This window comes from Nanorana parkeri, unplaced genomic scaffold, assembly GCF_000935625.1.
Source record: "Nanorana parkeri isolate BGI_ZX_2015 unplaced genomic scaffold, ASM93562v1 scaffold637, whole genome shotgun sequence".
NCBI classification, from domain to species: Eukaryota; Metazoa; Chordata; class Amphibia; order Anura; family Dicroglossidae; genus Nanorana; species Nanorana parkeri.
The window spans coordinates 196,823-217,965 of NW_017306905.1; the positions used below are offsets into that span (position 1 = coordinate 196,823).

Genomic DNA, 21,143 nt, shown 5'->3' on the forward strand with positions numbered 1-21,143 from the left:
GATCAGGCAGACGCGCCCTCTAATCAGGCACTGTAGAGGGCCGCTCGCAGTGGCCTCGGAGGAGCGAGCGGCCGCCCGATGACAGAGTCGGGTGATCGTGTCAGAGAGAGGGAGCCAGGGGCTTCGTTTAGCGGGAGTCGTGACGGCGCCCCCCCTCAGTCCTGCGCCCCCCGCCCCCCCGGTTGTTACGCCACTGCCTCAAATACTATGTAACTATGTAATAAAAGCATCAAAGTGCCAACGCATTTCGGTGGCCAACACAGTCCCTCCCCCCCTTCATCAATACCTGAATGGCATTCTGGATCCGAAATTCAGAATTGCATGCAGGAGCTCCCGAATGCCATTCGGGTCTGGGAGCCATATGCATATATTACTAAAGCTGAGCTCCCAGACCCGAATGGCATTCAGGAGCTCCTGAATGCTTTAGTATGAATATCTGTAGATGGTTTTCTGTGGTATTCACAATAAGTATTCGTAAACTCATCCAAAACTAACGAAAATTTGGATTTTGTCTGAGTCCGAACCCCCAACCGTATTGAATTTTCGGATCCGAATCCCGAAATAAGGAAATATCAGAACCGAATTTTTCCGCAGCTTACATGTCTAATATTGACGCTTTTATTGTTACCAATATAAACGCTTTTGGACTCTTTTTCATTTCGTAGCACCTCCATTTTTTTGTTATAATTAATTTCTCCAAGGCGCCCTCCTGCCCTCTGTGTGGTCCCTGTAGGTGCAAGTGCAGCCACTACCAAGCAATCGAGCCCCACAGAAGAAACCCATAATGTAACCACGGAAAATTTACTATCACAGATCACAGCGTCTCTCACTCTTCTCCTTGTCAGAAAGTATTGAAGTCACTGGATCATCAAGGCAGCCTGGCAACTAGCATTTTCAGAAGGGAGTCAGAAATGGCAGCTTCCATATCATTTTTCCATAGGTGTCCTTTAATATTAGAGTGCTCCCTGTAAATAACGGAGTTGAAGTCTGTTTGTTTTGAAACATTAGTATGGGAAAGGAAATTTTACAGAGTAATTGATCATGTTTCTATCAATGTCCATGGTCCATGTTTATGCCACCATGGTTGACAAAACATCCGGATCTCCTGCATATAGCACAGACACAGCATAACATATGGAGCTCTCCATTGAACACGCATGGAGCTGTTTCCAGCTTCAGCAAACATCATTACTAGATTTTGAAGCCATCTTCTTTACAGTAGAGTAGGATTTGGGAATCCTATTGAAGTCTATGGGGGGCAAATTTTGAATAATTACTTTAAACAACATGCACAGGGGATGTGAAAACCCCAAAACCACAAAATATCACCCCACTGAGACAAAAAGCCATTTTTGTATAAAAGGGAAGCCATACAAAAGTTTGCTATTGATGGGACAACAGCAAAAAATAACTGCTGACCTCAAACTTCTTCTGGAGCAAAACATATGACAACCTCTTGGAATTTTTTTTACAAAGAGGCCACTTACCCATAGTATTGAGGTGTATTGATGACCTTGTGGTACCCAATGTGTTACTAACAATGCAGATGTAGCTCCCAGAATCCTCGGCAGTGATGTCTCTGATCACCAGCCTCAGGTAGTTGTAGGAGGCAGAAGACCAGTACTTGTCTCCTCGATCTACCAGTGTTAGTGCCGAGGTGCCCAGTTGGATATCATTGCGGATGAGTAAAATGGTGGATGGGGGGTCACTGTCAGCCTGGCACATAATAATGGCTCTCCCGCTTCCTTGTGTTTCCAGGTATGACGTTAGTACCGGGTTCCGAGGACCATCTGCCAAATAGTACAAATGTTTCCAATTTTAATAATATTAAGATCATTATGTCAAGTTTCAATTGGCAGCTAAGTGCAAGCTCGTGCAACAACTCAACGTAAAGACAGATGATGGGTAAGTTGCATGAGCCGCACTGTTATATTATAGCATGACTTTCAATACAATATATAGGTCAGCTATACAGCATATTTATATATTTGCTTGTAGCACCATCACCTTCTGTGAGGTGGCTACTACACATTTAGTGATTGCTAGGGCTGTAGTCAGCCTGGCTGGATTATAGTTGGCATTTATCTGGTTAATTCCAGGTGTCTGGCATTGACTGTACCCCCCTGGGCGGAGTGTGACTTTGCTAAATTGTGGGACAGCCAATGAGAGGCACTGTAGTGTATGTACAGTACAGCAGCCAATCACTGGGTTTCTCTCAACCAGTGGTGTATGCTGGAATAGGTACATATACTGGAGGGAATTGCCATGTGCTCAGACTAGTCGAGACCAGCCATGGATTAGGGCTGAGTGCTGTCCAGCTGCCCCCAGGCTAGGCCTGGTGGTTGGCATAGGCTGGAGGGTGGGAAGAATTTCCCTGGGGCCTCCAGTATGTGGGAGGCCTGCGTTGCTGCCAGAGGAGGAGAAAAAGGGAAATGGATGGTGAAGTTTCCTGGAACTTAAAAGAATTTAGGAGCATGGCTGTCTCTCCTGCTGAGGATTTGTGCTCATCTGATACTTCAATTACTATCCGCTGTATAACAAGTGGATCTATATATCTCCATTAGAGAGATTTACCCTCATTTCCTGTCCTGCTGTCAGTGGTTTCACCAGACAGGAAGTTAGGGGAAATCTAAAACAGGGACAATGACAGAGATGAAAATCTCACAGAGGTCCCAGGCCTCGTCCGACCTTCTAAAGAAACCATTTTTTTTTCTGTCTGTGTTGCCATTGGGGAGTTCCCCTTACTTCTTGTCCTGTGAAAGTTGTCAGCAGGAAGGGAAGTGAGGGGAAATCTGTCTAACAGAGCCCCACATAGCAGTAAACGCCTAACGGGGTCGCCAACCTTTCCTCACTGTATCCAAAATGAACAAAATGCTTACACAGGACTCTTATTCCCACTAGAGGGGAGACGCTGTTTCCTCGCCAGTGGTTGGCCAAGCAGTGATAAGAACCGGTATCTGAACTGGACACTTTGGGCAGCAGCAGATACTTCTGGGAGCTTTCATGGAGCCACCTGTTGTTCTTGTACCAGGTATACGTAGTATTTTCAGTCGTGGGAGCCTGGCACGTGAGATTCACCGAGTGGCCTTCTTCCACCTCACTTGATGGCCTTACTGACACCCTGGCAGCTAGAACAGAATTGGAAAAGTTTATAAAATGTGTAGAAGTAATGTTGGCAATGTTATGAAAATAAATAGAGGAATCAATATAAATATATTTAAAGAGGTTCTCTGGAAAAAATGAATTGGAACACCGATAGCAAGCAAGGTCTTCACGTCTGTCAATACCATCCATATCACCATCAGTACCTGACCTCACAAATGCTCTTTCTGCAATATGGGTGCACATTCCCACATGCAGACCCCACATCTTATGGAAAGCCTTCTCAGAAGAGCAGAGGTTATTATAGCCACAAAGGGTAGGGAGCAGCTCCACAGCAATGGACATTATTTTGGAATGGGAATTTGGGAGTTTACATTGCTATTTTTTATTTAAAGCACCAACTCCTGGGCTGTCATCCAGACCCTTTAATTGAGTCAGCAATTTCTGCTCTCATATTTCTATGCTGACAGGTTCCCTTTAACCCCTTCGTGACTGACGACGTACAGTGTACGTCGCCAGCATCGGGGCTGTTTAAACAGACTCCCGGTGACTTTTGCCGCCGGGACTCTGTTTAAACTTGTAGAGCCGACTGTCATCCAAGCCAACCTTACTTTGCACAGAGAAGGGTATGGATTTTTCTGGAGCTCCTAGGGAGTTATTAGCTTGACACGTGTATTCCCCCTGGTCCTCCATTGTCACATCTTTTATCTCCAGTCGTAGAGTGTTATGGGTGAGGGACAATATGATGCGCTGGGTGGTGTCACCGAATCCGTCTGATGATACTGCTTCCCCATCTTTGAGAAGAGACAACCGAGAGGGAGGCACACTGTCCACCCGGCACAATATCACCGCCAGCTGTCTCTCCTGTAGCTCCAGGAATGACGTCATTAAGAGGTTTCTTGGAGGATCTGTCAGGACAGGAGACAAAGCAAACAGTAAGACAAACAGAGGATACTGCATTTGGGGACTGATATCAAAAGCCTAGTCAACCCAAAAGTAACATTTCAATTACAGGTAGATAAAACTGAAAGAAAGCAGCTGGTAAAATCTTTAAATATATTAGCGTATTGATTGTTTGAAGTTTCCTGGCTCTGGCTGTGCCGATTCTACCTAAATTGGCTCCTGCCTGGCCCCTGATACCCTGACAAATTTAGGGGCAAATTTGTAAAAAAAAATTGCAAAGCCATTATGACCCCTAGATGGAGCTGAGGAGCATAGGAAATAATTACTTCTATCCTATGCTCCTCGGCTCCATCTAGTGGCCATAATTAGGTATTTTCCTAATATTACATTCGACTTTGAAAAAAATATAGTAAAAACGTTTGGTTTTGCCTCTATTCACACAGAATGAACATACATGCAGTTTCGCAGGACAAATGGCTCTCCAAATTTTTTTATGAACACACACCTGTGCCACCCCGTCTGTTTGATGACTGACGGCAGCTCATTAAAGCACAGCAGGAGCACTGTTACCCATAACACTTCTACTAATGTCTGATGCAGGTTGGGTTGTTGGATGTAGTAAAATAGGCAATTGGAACAAGTAAAGAGGCCCTCCAGGCAAAACTTTTTAATAGCTTTGGATAGTATGAGTTAAATACTGTGTTCAATTTTTACAACTGTCTATGTCCTTCTAAAGTTGATTTCCCCTTACTTCCTGTCCTGGTGTCCATTCATTGCTTAGTATTTTAGGGTTTATATAGATACTCATCCCCAGTACTCACACAGCACAGTGATGGAGACGGGTGAAGAGGTCTTGGAGCCCCCGGTACTATGGGCTGTGCAGGAGTAGGACCCGGCATCATCACTGCTTATGTTCTCATATAATACAGAGGCCAGAGTGCCCTCCTGGAGCCACCGGTTGTTCTTATACCAGGTGTAACCAAGCACAGTCTCACCACCATCCAGGATATGGCAGGTCAATGTGAAAGAGTCACCTTCCTTCATTTCTGCAGAGGGGCTGATGACGACCCGGGCGCCTAGTCACACAATACAACATAATAATTGTTATGTCAAATATATTCATATACAATTTTCCATAGATGATATCAAATATAATGTAATACTGTTCAGATGAATTGACTTGCTGTCCATGTACAATGCTCACTGGCAAGCTGATTTTCAGTGTTGGGTATTTTTACATGACAAACTCAAATGATCAGTTTTCCTGAAGGGTAATTATAAAGGATTGTTCACATTGAATGCGTTGCCATGCAGGTTGCTGCATTTCTCAGCATACAGTACGCAAAATGCATAGACCTTAGAAAATCCATTGTTTGTAACAGAGTTTGAACAAAGTCCAACTATGAAGCTGTCCTCCTGATGGACCAGACCTTCAAATAAGTGGGTGCTTGAGGTGGTGGATGGTGCTCTGCCAAGACCAAATTGAAAAATATGAAATCACCAGCTCTCCAAATAAATGTGTATCACAGGTCTATTGTGAAGACAGAGGCACACAAGTCAAAAGCATATCAATGTTTCAGGGCCTTGCAGGGTTTCTGACCAAGGTCATTATGTCACCTTGAGGAAGGAACCCTGCTAGGCCCTGACACATCGGTATACTTTTGAGTTGTGTGCCACTGACTTCACAATAGATCTGCTATACACATTTATTTGGAGTCCTGGTGATTTTATAGTCTCCTTGCAATAGAGTCTGTTCACAACAAGGCTCTGAGTTATAGATAGGGATGCACTGATACCGAATCTAGTATTGGTATCGGTGCCGATGCAGAGTATTTGGGCAAGTACCCGTACTCGCCCAAATGCTCCAATGCCTAGCCCGATGCTTCCGGTATCAGGAAGCCGGCTCCATGCTCTCTCGTCACTTGTGTAATGACACGCTGTCGGTAGCTGGCCAATCAGGAAGCCTGGCGCCGTGTAATGGCGCGGCGCCCAGCTTTCTGATTGGTCGGGAAGCCGTCTTCATGCTCCCTTGTCACCTCATGATGAGGGAGCATGGAACCGACTTCCCAGCCAATCAGGAAGCTTGGTGCCGCGTCATTACACAGCGCCTGGCTTCCTGATTGGCAAGAAAGCTGGCTCCATGCTTTCTCGTCGTCTAGTGACGGGAAGCATGGGGGAGGCTTCCCTGCTTATCAGGAAGCCGGGTGGCAAGTCTTTACACGCTGCCCGGCTTCCAGGCTAATAAGGAAGCCAGGTGGCGAATCATTACACACCGCCTGGTTTCCTGAATGCGAGTCCAGCCTCAGAGAATGTTGGCAAGTGAGAAGTAAGATTAATATGTTAACAGTGTTGAGTAGGGTTGGGATGGGGGAATATGCCGTGTTATAAGTGAACATACAAAATTGTATCTGCATCTGATTCTCTGATATATATTCACTGGATTTTCAGTACCTTCTACAGTGAAGGCCACAGAGGCGTGGGCCATTCCATGGCTGTTTTTGGCCACAAAGACATAGGTTCCTTGGTCACTTGTCTTGATGTTGCGGATCTCCAACCTCATTGTGTCCGGGAACATGTAGGCTTGTAACCTCTTATTGGGTGTCCTGCCGTCAATGGAAGAAGCTAGCATTTTCCCGTCCTTAGATAGAGACATTTCAGCCGGTGGGTTACTGTCCACAGTTCCCAGGATGATGGCAACATTACCATTCTCTGTGTCCAAAAATGACTTTACTTGCAGATTTTTTGGTGCATCTAAAGTGATAAAATGATATTAAAACACTTCACAGTTTCACATGAAATATATTTTTATATTTTGTACATAACCATAATTGATATAGAAATTGTAAAGTGATTTGGTACCCTGAGAGATGTAAATTTAAACTGTCATCTATTACACTATTTATGGCCAATCATAACGTGACAATGAGAATTCTATATGCATCTCGTAGCTATCATGAAAAATCATGTGCATCTCTACTATGCAGGACCAGTGCAAATCCCTCCTCACTCCTTACCAGTCTGCGCTGAAGTGGCTGTGGATGGCGCCACTGAAGTCCAAACAGATGAGATATGTCACCAGCACACCGGAATTAAGTGTTAAAATAAAAAAAGTATTTATTGATGCAGGCACATCATGTCACAAAGAAGGCAACATTTTGGGGCAACTCATTGTCCCTGTCTTAATGTTATAATGATCCTGATGAAGGGACCCTAACTGACCCCCGAAATGTTACCTTCTTTGTGACATTGCATTGTGCATGCTTCAAGGAGTGCTGGTGACATACCCTATCTGTTTCTACAATGCAGGAAGCACAATCTGCCAGCAATTGTCATGTTGTAAATGAAAAGCATTGTGTGTTTCTGCTGAGCACACATTTGGAATTCTTCTACTATTTATATCTTTAACTATATGGCCAACATTTTGTAGACAATCACAGCCATATGAGATTGTTGGACATCCGATTCCAAAACAATGGGTATTGAGCCTGCACTCTTCTGGGGAGATTTTGGATTCAGCCACAAGAACATTTCTGAGGTCAGTTACTAATGTTTGACTGATGAATACCCGGCAAGCATTTGGTGTTCCTGTTCATGCCCTGTTCAGTAGTCTTAAGGTCAGGGCTCTGTGAAGGCCACTTGAGTTTCTTCCCACCAACCTCATCTAACAATGCCTTTATGGAGGTGGCTTACTTCACAGGGGCACAGTCATGCTGGAACAGAAAAACCCCCTACCCCCCAAAAAAACTTTTTCTGTTGGTAGTGCATGTCATTCCAAAAATCACTTTAGACAATAATTATGTAGCATTAACCGTACCCTTCACTGGAAACACCTGAAATGCATCATTTGGAGGGCTGTCCACACACTTTTGGCCATAGAGTGTACTTTTACATTTTTATTCCATATTTTTTACATATAGAGGTTTGTAGATCAAACATTAGAGGGGCCTCTGTATTTGACTCAACCTCATTTAACCTCACTGCTTAACAAACTGTTATAATAATATATCAACTACATATAGAGGGCATTGTTTTCAGCATGTCGCGTACTCATGGAATTGTATTGTGAGGAGGAGCAGTTAAGTACAACCATTATGTAGGACCGAGGAGCAGAAATCATTGCCTATATATCTAATGAGCAAATATGCCCCTATGCACATCAGGGACGTGCGGTCAGGGGAGGGAGGTGAGGCAGAGCCTCACCTAGTATTATGGCCGAAAAAAAGGCAGGCAGCACTGCGTCTGGCTTTTGATGGGTAGTTAGGTTACACAGCAGCGGGCTTCCCCACTTCTTGTGTAACCTAACATAGTGGGGCAAGAGCTGACACAGCCTCTACTCTTTGTTAGAGGCGTGAGTTCTGTGGATGGCTTGGACCAATGGCAAAGCACCTTTGGTCCAAGCTGTCCAATCAAAAAAAGAGAAAAAAAACCACTGAGGCCATTGATCTCGATGCCTTAGCAGTGACGAGCAAGTGAGTTACAGGAAGGCTCCTCCCTGTCTCCTCCCTTCCTCCTTCACACTAGCTTGGGGAACGGGTTGGGGCGGGGCTTCGGCCGGCTGTATGGCGGGACGTGCTGGGGCGAGGCTGGGGAATGCCTCACCTGGAACAAGAGGAACCGCACATCACTGATCCACATATAGGACTGCAAACTATACGTAGAAACAATAAATATAAAAAACACATATTTATACGCTTATTTCCACCAAGCTGATCTCGTTTACCATGTATATAAAAATGGGAACCACAAGGTGTCAACAAAAAGCCATTGTTCTTTCTCTCCCTCTGATCCTGGAAGCAGTTATAATGTTATAAAGGGCTTTTTCTCCAAGCTAAACTCCACCCACATAATTAAGTTCCGCCCGTTTTTTGCTTGCCTGAAAGTAACTTTATCGGCCACTGAGGCATTGGATAGGTTGGGCTTAGCCACAGTCCGAAGAGTCAAGCCCTTTCGTTAAAGAGAACACCCAAGATCAGAGGGAAACACAGAAGAGAATTCTAGGTGAACACAAGTCATTGAAGGCCCCTTGTGCTGCCTTCTGAATGGTAGGATTTACAGTTTACAAGTTGCCTGATAATATATAGCAGCACATGACCTGAAGTCATACATAATAGAGAAGCAGTAATCTTGGCTTTACCTCTTCCTCAGCCCCATTGCATAGTACTATTTATTATCATCTACACAGCAAGCTGGATATTTCAGAAAAGACCTTAAGTATCTACTTACACAGGATGTTCAAGGTGACAGATGGAGAACTTTTGCTCCCTTGAGGACTCTCAACATTGCAGTAATACGATCCTCTGTCTTCACTGGTAACGCTGGCAAATGACAATGTTTTTGAGTTGATTATGAATTTATGGCCATTTTTATACCACGTGTAGCTGGCTCCATCCGAGGCTTCACTGGTCACCATACAACTCATATTTACCGCCTCTCCTTCCCGCAAAGCCGATGATGGGCTGACCAGGATTCTGGCAGCTTAAAGCAAATAAGAAAGCATAAGATGATCATAGTGATGTTTTATCATCTGAAAAGACCTTGGCTTTAATTTCTTGGGGGCTTTCCATTTTGAACTTACGACTTGTATACAACCAACTTAAAGCATAAAGAGTAAGCAAACCTTAAATCTACTTCGATGCCTCATTGTATATAATATCCTCTGATAGGAACACCATGCTCTCATTTGGAACAATGCACGCTTTCTTCCTGTTTTGTCTCCAGAACAAAAAGTTAGAGAAAATCTCCCTGGTGACACAGAAGATAATGACCACTACTTGAGCTGGCCATACAAGCAAATTTATTTTAATTTGAAAAAATTGTTTTTGGAACAATTAATTTTGTAATAGATAATGGGGAATACATTGATGATCATTTTCAACCAAAGTGACAAAAAATCAAAAGGTGCAGGATGGAAAATATTTCTTAAAACAATGAACAAAATTCTAACAGTGAATGTGGTTTTTCGTTCGGTAAACTCCATTAATTCCAAAACCAAAAGCCAAAACGTTTGCCAACTCTCTGATGGCATTGAACGTTCTGATGAGATTTTGAATCATGAACGCTCATACAAAACTCTGCCAGCGTAAACCCATCATTACTTCATACAAAAAATTGCATTAGATATACTATAACTATCTGCTCAATAATTCAAGATGTGTTAACATAAACATATACTTGGCACACTTGACTTTGGGGTGAACAGAAGGTTAAGCATTCAACAACCTCAGTGATCCCTCCACACTCCTCACTGCCACCACCATTTAAATAAATTACCGATAAGTCACTTACTTTGTGCCGTGAAGTTAACAGCTGCTCTTGATTGACCAATGGAATTCATTGCGGTGCAAGCATACTGACCCTCATCCTCCAGCATGACCTGATGGATCTCCACCTTAAGCAAGTTTTGAGCAGAGGAAATTTTAATTCTAGGGCTGGAGGATTCCGAGGAATTGGAAGAGCCGACCAACATATTTCTATAGTAAATGGCCAACGTGGAGGGTGGATCACTATCTACCGAACACTGAACAATACCAGTCTGTGCACCAGACGCTTCCCAAAATGACGACATGACCAACCGTCTAGGGGCATCTGTAAATCATACATCAAAATACATGATTAGATAGACAGTCTGTAACCAGGGGCGTATGTTTTTATGCACACATGTGTTTATGCAAGTAGTGGTGTATACTAGTCTAGAGTCATTGATTTACACATCAGATGTGGCTTCCAGGTGGATAAATCTGCTTGAATTTGACGTTGTATGGCTCCAGGCTCCTGTGTACATGAGCCCTTAGGCTATCCAGTCAGATGTGCCAATTGGATTTATGTATATTTGTCTGCCTTCAGGTATGAAGGACCATCTGTTAGCTATATTGGCGGTAGGCGGCATGGTGGATTAGTGCCGTTACCTCTCTGGGTTCATTTCCTACCCCAAGACTTCCTGCAAGGCATTTATATGTTCTCTCCATATATGGTTAGCTTACTGGTTGATTGATCACTTCCAAGGGAGGGACAGCCTCCCACCACGGCTGCCACTGGTGCTCTCCAAACCTAAGTGGTAGTCATATGGCACCAGGGCCCTAAATGCTAATTTAGAAGTGCTCAGCGCGCTCAGAAGTGCTCAGTGTGCACGCTCAGCACGAGCACGCTACCAACCCGCCGAAAATCGTACGATTTTCAGCGGGTTTTCCAGCGTGCTAGGAAGATGAAAGTCCTACGATCTTACATGCTGCCCATACACCTGCCGATTATCGTACGATCGCGATTAAGAGTTCTGGGTGGGTGAAATCTCCAGTCCTGAGGTCAGGTGTTGCCAGTGAACAGGTGGCTGAGAGCAGCCTCATTAAGAGCACCGACCAGAGCGCAAGGGAGAGTTGGTGGTGTGTGCTGGGGGCACACAAGGGTCGAGCCAAGCCAGTGGTGTGTGGGTGTGCAAGTGGCACACGACCACGAGCAGACTCGGGTGCGTGCTGGACGCATGTGGAACATACAGGGCAGGCTGGGGAAGGTCGGTGACCTAAGAGACCTGGTGGACACACTGCTGAGAGAGCAGTGTGAGTGCTCACGAGGGGTGATCGGAGTGAGTATCACACATACAGTAGGTGTGCTAAAGACTGTATATTGCTGACGAAAAGCTTGTTTCTGTTCTGGAAGCAATAAAAGACTGTTTTGTTTTATGCTAACGTTGCTTCAAGACTGGTCTTTGAGCGCTCGCCATTTGTGCCACATTCCCCAAATATCACAGTATGTATTTATATATTGTAAATCACACCATGCCCGTTCATTAACATGCATGATGTGACAAAAATACTTTTGAGAACACTTTTGCTATCTGCAAAAAATAAAATAAAAAATTAATTAAAAATAAATAAAAATTCTATCCATTCCTTTTGAGTAAAAAGAGTTACTTAAACTGATATTTGGCACGCATACATTGATGGTAATCCTTATTTGCAAGGCAAAGGAAAAAGAGGAAGGGAGGGTTAAAGTAAACTTACATGACACATGCAGTGATACGGAAGGGGAAGTGCTGCTGTCATGGCTGTCACGGGCCAGGCAATGATAATATCCAGAGTCGCTGCTTTTTATACTGTTAAACTGCAGAGAGTTGTCATTGGTCTTTCCCAGCCACCTGCTGTTCTTGTACCAAATGTATTCCATCTCCCCCGAATGGGCCTTCAAGGTGTCACATGTCAGCGTCACCTGAACTCCTTCCAAAACCTCTGTGGATGGGTTCATCAGGACTCTCGCGGCTATAGTGGAAACACATATTGGTGTTTATAGAGATCCTGTTATCAGACCATTTATTTCAATGGAAATCTTACCATGTGATAATATGTGTATTTAATTGTATTGTATGCAGGTTACGCCTCTCAAAAACTCTGAGCCAGCCGCTGGATGCCACCATCTTGGATGTGATGTCAGCAACCCCAGCAGACTAAGAACTGTCACTTAGAAAGGGCACTGAGTAGTTTTCCCCTTCACTCCTCCCCAGCACCTACATAACTGCTAATTCAATCATCAATTGTAGATGCAGCTGTTTTTTGGAGTTTAATTAGGTCGGAAAATAATTTAAAGTTGGGGTTATCGGGTTAAAGAAAAAAGTGGTAAAGTCTAACTCCATACTCCCTCCCAGGTGCCTTCACAACCTCCAGATTCTGGAAAGTTCAACTGCCCAACAGTTCCTGATATTTCTCATGGACTCCGTTGGTGAGATCTGTGCACTGAGTTCCCAGATTTACACAGCTGCTGTGCCCATTATAAGGAGTTCCTACCATCCCTGATGGATTTTTATTTTCTATTTTTTATCATGGAGAATGTAACAGGAGGGCCACAAAGGTGGACAGTACACCCAAAACTCCCATGTAGTCAGGAGCAGAGCATGGCATTATTGCAGGGAGATCTCGCTGGTGGAGTATTCAAGACATACTAGACGTCAGGGACTGGCTCGCCCCCACTAGGTTTCACCTAATTTCAGTTTGGGATAGAACATTTTATTTATAAATGACAGATCACGCCAGAATAAGTGGATTATATCGGGACAGGAAGATAGAGCAGACAACATTAGGACATTCCAAGGAACCAGGAAACACAATTTGTTCCAGTAACATCTTTCTGCAAAGTCAGGAAGATAAAGCAGACAAGATTATCTTGGGACAGGAAGATAGAGCAGACAAGATTATCTCGGGACAGGAAAATAGAACAGTCAAGATTATCTCGGGACAGGAAGATAGAGCAGACAAGATTATATTGGGACAGGAAGATAGAGCAGACAAGATTATTTCGGGACAGGAAGATAGAGCAGACAAGATTATCTCGGGACAGGAAGATAGAGCAGACAAGATTATCTTGGGACAGGAAGATAGAGCAGACAAGATTATCTCGGTACAGGAAGATAGAGCAGACAAGATTATCTTGGGACAGGAAGATAGAGCAGACAAGATTATATTGGGACAGGAAGATAGAGCAGACAAGATTATCTAGGGACAGGAAGATAGAGCAGACAAGATTATCTCGGGACAGGAAGATAGAGCAGACAAGATTATCTCGGGACAGGAAGATAGAGCAGACAAGATTATATTGGGACAGGAAGATAGAGCAGACAAGATTATCTAGGGACAGGAAGATAGAGCAGACAAGATTATCTCGGGACAGGAAAATAGAACAGTCAAGATTATCTCGGGACAGGAAGATAGAGCAGACAAGATTATCTTGGGACAGGAAGATAGAGCAGACAAGATTATATTGGGACAGGAAGATAGAGCAGACAAGATTATCTAGGGACAGGAAGATAGAGCAGACAAGATTATCTCGGGACAGGAAGATAGAGCAGACAAGATTATCTCGGGACAGGAAGATAGAGCAGACAAGATTATCTTGAGACAGGAAGATAGAGCAGACAAGATTATCTTGAGACAGGAAGATAGAGCAGACAAGATTATCTCGGGACAGGAAGATAGAGCAGATAAGAAGAACAATTATTTCATAAAGTAGCTTGATACAAACTTACTCTGAGCAATGAAATGTAAAGTCTCTGAGGAAGATCCGATGGAGTTTCTGGCAGAGCAGTTGTACATTCCTTCATCCTCCATCCTGATGTTATTAATATTCAGAGTCAACTCATTGTGAACCGCGTAGACTGTGATCCGCTCATTGGAAGAGTCTGCAGTGGGTCTAGATGCTACAAGCTGGTCTCCTTTATACAACAACATCTCAGCCATAGGGTAGCTGTCTACGGTACAGCGTATAAAAGCCGTTCGTCTCTCTTTAGTCTCTTGGAAGGACCTGAACTGTATACCTCTTGGAGCATCTGATGTACATAGGACAATAAAGGACAACTATTAATCTGACAAGGAAATCAACAACCTCTGCTCACGGTGAAGCTTTTGAAACTTTAGTCAGAACAGAAGAGTTATAAGGTAAAGGTAAAGATTGGAAAGAAGAGGAATGAACCTTTGTGGAGATCTTTAGACATGATAGATGTACCATGAATCTGACATCTTGACCAAATGGGAGGTTTATAAGTTCCAATTCTGGAAATCTGTCATGTTGGACTTTTCCAAACGATAAACATTTCACATATTAGATCATTCAGTTTGTAAAAGGAGCACGTCAGTAATTACAAGAGACTTTCACTTCCGTTATCTGGTCACTTTATCAGCTTGACCAACCTCCAGACTCCCAGATACTTTACTGTAGAACAAGCAGGCTAACTGTCTCTATGTTACACAACATGACATTCCAAGGAACCAGGAAACACAATTTGTTCAGTAACATCTTTTTGCAAAGCCATTCTAGCAAGCCAAATTATTTTAATAAAAAGAAACTAATATTAGCACATAAGCACTTAGTGATGTCATTCCACCATTAGTGAAGCATATAATAATTATTTCCAGCATTTCATGATATTGCAGTGACCTGAACCATTGTAAATAGTACAATCATGGAAGGAAACCAGCTATACGCCTTTAAAAATGCTAGTGTTCAGATTCTGCAGTGCGAAAATAACGTATGACCTAGAACTTGGATGAGCTCAGGTTCAGACCAAATCTGGTCTGAACCTGAGCTCCTCTGAACATGGGAGGAGCTCCTCTGGAACCTGGGCGGAAGCCCCATTCCATGCTGCCCAATCAGCTATGGTTGGGAAATTCCCTGCTTGATGCAAACAAAGGGATGGGGTGTACAGATATTGACCTTACATGGCTACATGGCTGTATTAGGTAAATTTAATTTACCTTATACGGTCATGTGGCTATATATGGTAAATGATGTCAACACAAGCATCCTGTGGTAAACTGCAGCTGATTGGGTGGGAGGCCTATGTAGCTTCTGTGTTGAGAGGAACACAGAGGATTCTAGGGCCCCATATGAGTGAGGTCTGCACCTGAGCTCATCCCTACTTACAACCATAAATCATTTTCCAAGGGCAACATTACCTACATTTCACCCTGCCAATGGCTATTCATTTTCACATGTGGGTAACACAGAGCTGCATTATACCTAGGACTTTGAATTTCACCTCTACCCTCCCCATGCAGATTTTGTCAGTCAGTTTGAAGCAGGCGAGATGCATCAAAAAGGAAGTCAACTGCATTTGATTAATTCCAAATGATCTCAGATGTGTCTAAACCTCATGTCAAACAGATGCCATCAACACAAACCCAAAGTTTGTTTACACAGGCCCGAGCACAGGCAGAGGCAGCATAGTGGGCAATTTCTCTTTGGATGGCTAGTTGCCCCCACAATCCCAAAAAAATTTCCTTGGATTGGATTGGCATTTGTGTGTCTCTGAATGTAGTTGGAACATTACATTGTGAGCTCCTTTGAGGGAAAGGGACTGATGAGAATAGGCCTCATCAATAACACATCTCAGCCTGCTGATTACACAGGGAGGGAGCAGCAGCACACTTGCTCTCTCCCCCCGCCATCATGTTTCTTGTCAGCACATGTGCAAACAGCAGGGCCTGATTGGCTGCTAGTGTTGCCCCTCCCTTTCTTCGTCTACGTGTTGCTGTACATGGACTTACCCAGGGCTGATATCACATCACAAGTTCCAGTTCTTTGTAAAAAAATATAGCTAAACAATTATAAAAATATTGTTGGGTATTTTTTATATATTTTCCTTGCGCTAAGCATTCATATATATTAATATTTATGTATTATTTTAATATTATTTTATTTGTTACTGTAATATTTATTTTATTTTTATTCAAAATATGTTTATTGGAATATTTTATGAGTTTTCACTTTCCCTAAACGATTGGTGTATGACAACTTTCCACACATCTAGGCCAAGTATATATTTTTTTGTCTGATCAGATATTCGTACTTACATGCCACCTGAAGTCTGACGGGGGCGGAGATCTTGCTGTTCTCACCACACCATGCTTCACAGTAATAGGACCCAGAATCTGAACTGGTGATATGTTCAAAGTGTATAACAGCCTCCTGTTCTTCTGTGAGCAGAGCATTATTTTTATACCAGCTGAAGGTGTCATTTCCGGTGTCTGAGGAGCATGTCAAGAAGCAGGAGAGGGTAACGTTTTGCCCTTCTTGTACATACGTGGATGGAGAAACTATAATTTTTGCCGCTGTATAAACAAACAGAAATACAGGTTTTGCCTTTTTCACACTTTGAGATCATTTGAAACAATTGAAACATTTTAAATTCAGTATTAACCTTTACAGTATGTTTTCTGGTCATATTGTATACAGTATACACACAAGGATGGCTCCATAGAACCCTGCAAGGGAAAGGAGCCACCCTAAGAACAGGCTATCAGGACCAGTGCTCAGGGGACCAGCAGAATCTGCAGGAAACTAGTAGGGTTATTCTCTAAAGAGCCGAAGGATTCAGCCATAGCTTCGGCTGATCATTTGTGCTCTCTTCAGCCACCGGAAGGGCTGCTGTACGGGCTATTCACAATAGCCCGCATAACACTTGAAGGCAGCGGAGCAGAACGCATATGCTTCAGCTCAGCTGAGCCGTAGTGACACCCTAAATGCGGAGAACAGTTGTCCGAAGCCAACCGATCTCCATGCAAATGAGAGCTGGGCAGAGCCAGCCGCAATCTCACAGCCAGCTCCGTCCAGTTGTTATTCATTGGCCGGGACCTGCTAGAAGACTCTGACAGGTGCCGACCAATAGGAAACAGTTGGGCGGAGTTAGCTGTCACTGCTAGGTCCGCCCAATTGTTTTTCTTTTGCCGGCATCTGTCAGATGCTTTGTCATGTGGCGGGAGTCCGTCGCATGCGGTCGGGTTGGCATGCGGCATTTATTTTTAATTATTTTCTATTTGTAATTTGTTTTTCTTTTCTTGAAAATATTTTTATTTCTTTTCTAATTTTCCTATTTTTTTAAATTTTTTAAATTAATTCTTAACTTTTTTTTTTTCCATTCTTTTCATTTATTTTCTATTCTGCTTGGTACCTCGGAGGTAGGGAGCAGAATACCCGAGCTGAATGCAGCTCGACGGCATTTGGCTATTCACTCACTGCCATCCAGCCCCTATGAGAATGGGGGTGAACGGCAGCAAGTGAGCTCCCGGAGTTTTGGCTCAGCCGATTCAGATGTTGGATCAGCTGAGTCGAAGTCCTTCTGCACTTCGGCTCAGCCGACTGAAGGCAGCCGATGTACGGCTGAAATCAGCCGTACAAGACTGAAGTGAACAGCCGAACAGCGTTCGGCTCACTTCACTTCGGCTCGGTTATTCACTCAGCTGCCCTTGCCAGCTTGGTGAATAACCCCTCACAACTTTTAAACATCAACATTGTGTCTTTTTCACATTCTTATTCTACAAGATCACAGCACAGAAAATCAAGTCTCTTAAAGTCAACAATCCGGACTGTGTAGGCTTACTTGGTGCGTTGAATTGTATTGTAGAAGCTATTGAGCCGTATGTGTTGTTTGCCATGCAGGTAAAGATCCCCTCATCTTCCAGTACAACATTCTTGATTTCCAGTTGTAAGGAGTTGGTAGAAGACAGAATTTTGAATTTCTGGTTGGAATGAACATTCGAGCTGGCAGCTACCAGTGTATCTTCTCTGTATAGGAACAATAGTGACGGAGGATCACTGTCCACTGTACACAGGATAATGGCCGTCAGCGGGTCATGGCTTGACACAAGTGATGTTAGCAAGAGGTGTCTGGGGGGATCTGGGAGAAAGAAGTAGACTTTATTAATTCTGTAAAAGAAAAGAATCATTTCACAAGCATTGCACAAACTGCTGGCACTATATAAATCCTGAATAATAATAATAATAATAATAATACTAATAATAATCATAATAACAATAATAATCATCATAATAACAATAACAATAACAATAAAAGAGTCCTGTGTGCCAATGTTGCCCTACTATGCCGTGGCATTGCCCTGCACTGCCACAATATATATATACAGGACCGGTGCTAGACCATTTTGCCTCCTAGGCAAGACCAGCTACTGCACCCCCTAGCTCTCCACCCGGCGCTAAACCCCCAATCCCCCCGTTTTCCCGGGGGTGACCCCATTCTCCTGCCAGATATATTCCGCAGGCAGCAGCTGGATGCAATTTAATTTGAAATAGGCAATAGCAGACTGGATGTTGAAAACCCACCCACTGAAAAGAGGAGCGGACCTGAGAAAGAAAGTTGCCTCTCACTTCCTCTCCTCTGCTCAGTGGGTGGGTGCAGTAGCAACCCTGCTACTGGCTTTTGCAATTTGAAATTTTGTTCAAAACGAAACTAAATCTGACATGTGACCGTTGCTTGGCCAATCAGATGGGGTTTTTTTTGGCTGTTGGGGGTTGCATTACAAACACGGTCATGTGACTTTGTTCCGAAATGAAAATTTGGACGAATCCAAAATCCAAATAACAAACCGAATCAAATTTCAGATGCGAAATCTGAAAAAGCATTGCTAGATGGAGCTAAGGAGCACAGGAAAGAAGTGTTCATTTGCTATGCTCCTCATCTCCATCCAGTGGCCACAGTGTGGTATTTTCCTGATATTACATTTGACCTGGAAAGAGAATATATTAATACTTTTTTTAACCATCTTTGCTCCTACTAACGAGATTCACCCTTTCTACTTGTCCTGGTGACCTTTATCACTGGTACAGAAAATGATAGGGAATCCAAAATGTTGTGGTTATCACAGAAACATGAATAGAGAAGGAATCGCCCCATCTGGCCACCTATTCTGATGATGGTTGTCTAAGAGGGGATTTTTCCCCTCAATTTGGGTTCATTTACTTACTACTGCGTCCCTGGTGCAGACAAAAAAGGTAAAATCTGAGGAAACAGCACACAGACTGAAGGTCTAAAACTGAAACAAATGGTGGGGTATACGTACACTACCTTGATTTTGAAAACAAGATCATGGCTAAGTAGCTTTGTATATAAGCTCGGCCATAGCATAACCCGGGGCAATTGTAGAAAACTGCCTGCCCTATTAACGAAGAATAGTAAAAAAAAACAACAACAAACACTTTTTGGGATTCCACCCCCCCCCCATCCTCACCCCCCATTTTAGCTCTATTGCTGTAGTTGTAACTAGATAAATTAGAAGTAACTAGTATAAAACTGTTAAGCTCCAAGCAAACAGGTGAATACATGGATACATTACCTGCATGAAAGTTGTTTTGTCTGATTTGTATTTCTGTCCAATCAGTTCTGAGATTTACACAGCCCTGCCACACAGCATAGCCCTGCTTGGCAGGGCTGCTGCAATTATATAACATTTATAGGTCTTGTCCCTCCCCCAGCCTGTGACTGGACAGGGAAAGGAGAAGCAATGATGAGCTCATCACGCTGTCCTCTGCTGTCTCCTCCTATAAGTGTGTTTCATTGTAGTACATATAAACTGCAGCACACATGATTGGCTCTTTGTGCTGCTTCTCCATTTCCCAATCTGATTTCCCTGCTGATTTCCCTGCTTTGTGCTGCTTCTCCATTTCCCAATCCATTTCCCTGCTGTACAAGGACTTTAAGAGGTGCATAACATGTCAAATGCTGCTTAGAGATCAGTTTTAACATGACCAATAAAACATAGCTCATATGCTTGTATATAGACATACCATTGTCTGGTCAAATTACCATTTTTTACAAGCTTGTAGCTGCTTTGTGTTTTTCATATAGAAGAGTAGCACTGTCTGTGACTTCCTCGGCTTGTATTGGGAGTGGAGAGAAGCATTACTTACATAAGACGTGTAAAGTCACTGGCCGTGAGGTGCTGCTGCCCTGAGTATTGTGGGCTCTGCAGTAATAGAATCCAGAATCCTGGGTTGAGACTCTGCGGAACGTGAGGCTGTTCCCTTCTGAGTCCTCCCTCAACCACTTGTCATTCTTGAACCAGGTGTAAACGCTTCCCTTCTCAGAGCCTCTTGTAGCCACACAAGTCAGACTGACTTCTTTCCCCTCTTCTACTTCCGCAGATGGCGATACCACCACTCTTATCGCTGTAAAGAAATACACACATTCTAAAGTGGACCTGTCATAAACATTCACCCATAGTATGAACCAATGGAGCAAGTCAGGATTACCAACTCTCACCTTATGGAATTTAAAAAAAAGCATCTTTTGTGGGAGAGTCAACACTTGGGGCTTGACTTATATTCTAGGAAAACATGTACTGAGAGATATATGTAATATACTGACATTGTGTACTAATATATTTTTTTTTTTTTATGACTATATAACCAGAGTTTAGCTTCAAGAAATAAGAAACAAAGTATGGAAACCCATCATACAATAGAAGTAGAAAATATCATGAAGAAGACATTATTATTTTGGGTCGGTTGCAGAACATGCCGAGGGTCTCTGTTATCATCAGTCATTATAAAAACTTGAATTATATCAGTCATTTACAATGTAACTGGACTGTCCATCACCGACACCTCATACATTTAATCCAATGAACTCTCCGGTAATTGGTGGCAGTCAGCATTGACCTGGCTGCTATTGTTTTGTGAGTTTCCAAACACAGAGACAGGTCAGGGTTAAGTGCAGTACTCAGAATTACAGGGCAGCAAATTATCCTCACAGCAGGATAATCAAAACTCCATTAATTCAATGTTGAAATGTATTACTTTACTGTCTATGGATGCAGTGACCATATCAACTATAGATATACATCATAAGACATGAGAGAGCGGAATTA

General features: G+C 43.2%; 1 protein-coding gene across 1 annotated transcript in view; it reads right to left on the reverse strand.

The window, feature by feature from the left end:
- Positions 1 to 21,143, reverse strand: part of SIGLEC1 (sialic acid binding Ig like lectin 1) — a 98,820-nt gene that overhangs the window by 13,375 nt on the left and 64,302 nt on the right. Inside the window, exons 7-18 of the mRNA XM_018563159.1 lie at positions 20,185 to 20,442; positions 17,861 to 18,157; positions 16,335 to 16,592; positions 14,012 to 14,311; positions 12,000 to 12,254; positions 10,291 to 10,590; positions 9,229 to 9,480; positions 6,457 to 6,756; positions 4,827 to 5,081; positions 3,714 to 4,010; positions 2,880 to 3,128; positions 1,484 to 1,790 (exon numbers count right to left, since the gene is read on the reverse strand). Coding sequence (XP_018418661.1) covers positions 1,484 to 1,790; positions 2,880 to 3,128; positions 3,714 to 4,010; positions 4,827 to 5,081; positions 6,457 to 6,756; positions 9,229 to 9,480; positions 10,291 to 10,590; positions 12,000 to 12,254; positions 14,012 to 14,311; positions 16,335 to 16,592; positions 17,861 to 18,157; positions 20,185 to 20,442 — 3,328 coding nt within the window. The remainder of the gene's footprint in view (positions 1 to 1,483; positions 1,791 to 2,879; positions 3,129 to 3,713; positions 4,011 to 4,826; positions 5,082 to 6,456; positions 6,757 to 9,228; positions 9,481 to 10,290; positions 10,591 to 11,999; positions 12,255 to 14,011; positions 14,312 to 16,334; positions 16,593 to 17,860; positions 18,158 to 20,184; positions 20,443 to 21,143) is intronic.